Source organism: Bison bison, unplaced genomic scaffold (assembly GCF_000754665.1).
Source record: "Bison bison bison isolate TAMUID 2011002044 unplaced genomic scaffold, Bison_UMD1.0 scf7180017864295, whole genome shotgun sequence".
Lineage (NCBI taxonomy): Eukaryota > Metazoa > Chordata > Mammalia > Artiodactyla > Bovidae > Bison > Bison bison.
In genome coordinates, this window is record NW_011494867.1 from 9,726,570 (window position 1) to 9,727,480 (window position 911).

Below are 911 nucleotides of genomic sequence, written 5' to 3' on the forward strand. Positions count from 1 at the left end.
AAAGGCCGCGGGGCCCGTTGTCATGGAAAGACCATCTCCAGTTACACAGCATCGCAGAGTGGCAGCTCAGGGCCAAGAAAACCCACCCCGCCGCAGGGGGGGGGGGGGGAACGTGATGGGGCTGCGGGCTCCTCGGAGCAGCTCTGATGGATCAGAAGGCCCTAAGGCAGCGCTGGGATTAAAAATCCCCTGAAAGCCCATCAGTAACGGCTCCGTGAACTTGGCCCGAGGCGCCACACAAAAGCAGCAACACTTGAAGGGGCACTATAGGGAACAAACCACGTAGGGGGGCCCCCCCACCCCCGCAGGCCACTGGGGCTGGCGCTCAGCCCAAGTCAGCTTTAGAGTCGTCCAGAAAAACACTTCGCAACCCAGCAGGGAACCCGGCCGAGTCTGCCGCTGTGGGAAGACCAAGCTTGGGCTCCGTGTGGCCAGAAGAAGGAGAAAAAGAGGCACAGGCCCGCGGGTGGGACCCACATTCACAGCTGCTGTGATGTGAGAGCATCTTTCTGTACAGGGCTGAGTGGTAGCACCCCAAAGTCACACCCAACTGGAGCCCATGACCATGACCTCAGATGGAAAGAGGGTCTGTGGGGCGACAGGACCAGCCTGCACCCACCCTGCCCTGGAGAAGGACGCTCGATTACAGCACTCCAGCTGCCAGGAAGACCCCAAATCCACAGACAGCTCCAGCCACAGACCACAGCCTGTGGTGGAAGGCAGTGACGCATGGACTCAGCGGAGCAGTGGCTTGGACCCTCCCGGCTCAGCTACCCGTCACTGTGCAGACGAGGGCCCCTCCCGGCCTGGCCGGCAGTTCCCTCCTCGGCAGGACCCCGCGGGCCCGACTACATCTCACGCCCCTGGAGCCGAGCCCCACACATGCCTTCTCGCCGCCCTCACATGCAGAC

The 911-nt window shown here is 62.8% G+C and overlaps 1 protein-coding gene across 1 annotated transcript in view; it reads right to left on the bottom strand.

Moving 5' to 3' along the window:
* The window catches only part of SLC38A8 (solute carrier family 38, member 8), a 41,159-nt gene that overhangs the window by 734 nt on the left and 39,514 nt on the right, over window positions 1-911 (bottom strand). Inside the window, 2 exon segments of the mRNA XM_010850862.1 lie at window positions 87-264; window positions 547-707. Of these exon segments, the coding sequence (XP_010849164.1) occupies window positions 87-264; window positions 547-707 (339 nt within the window).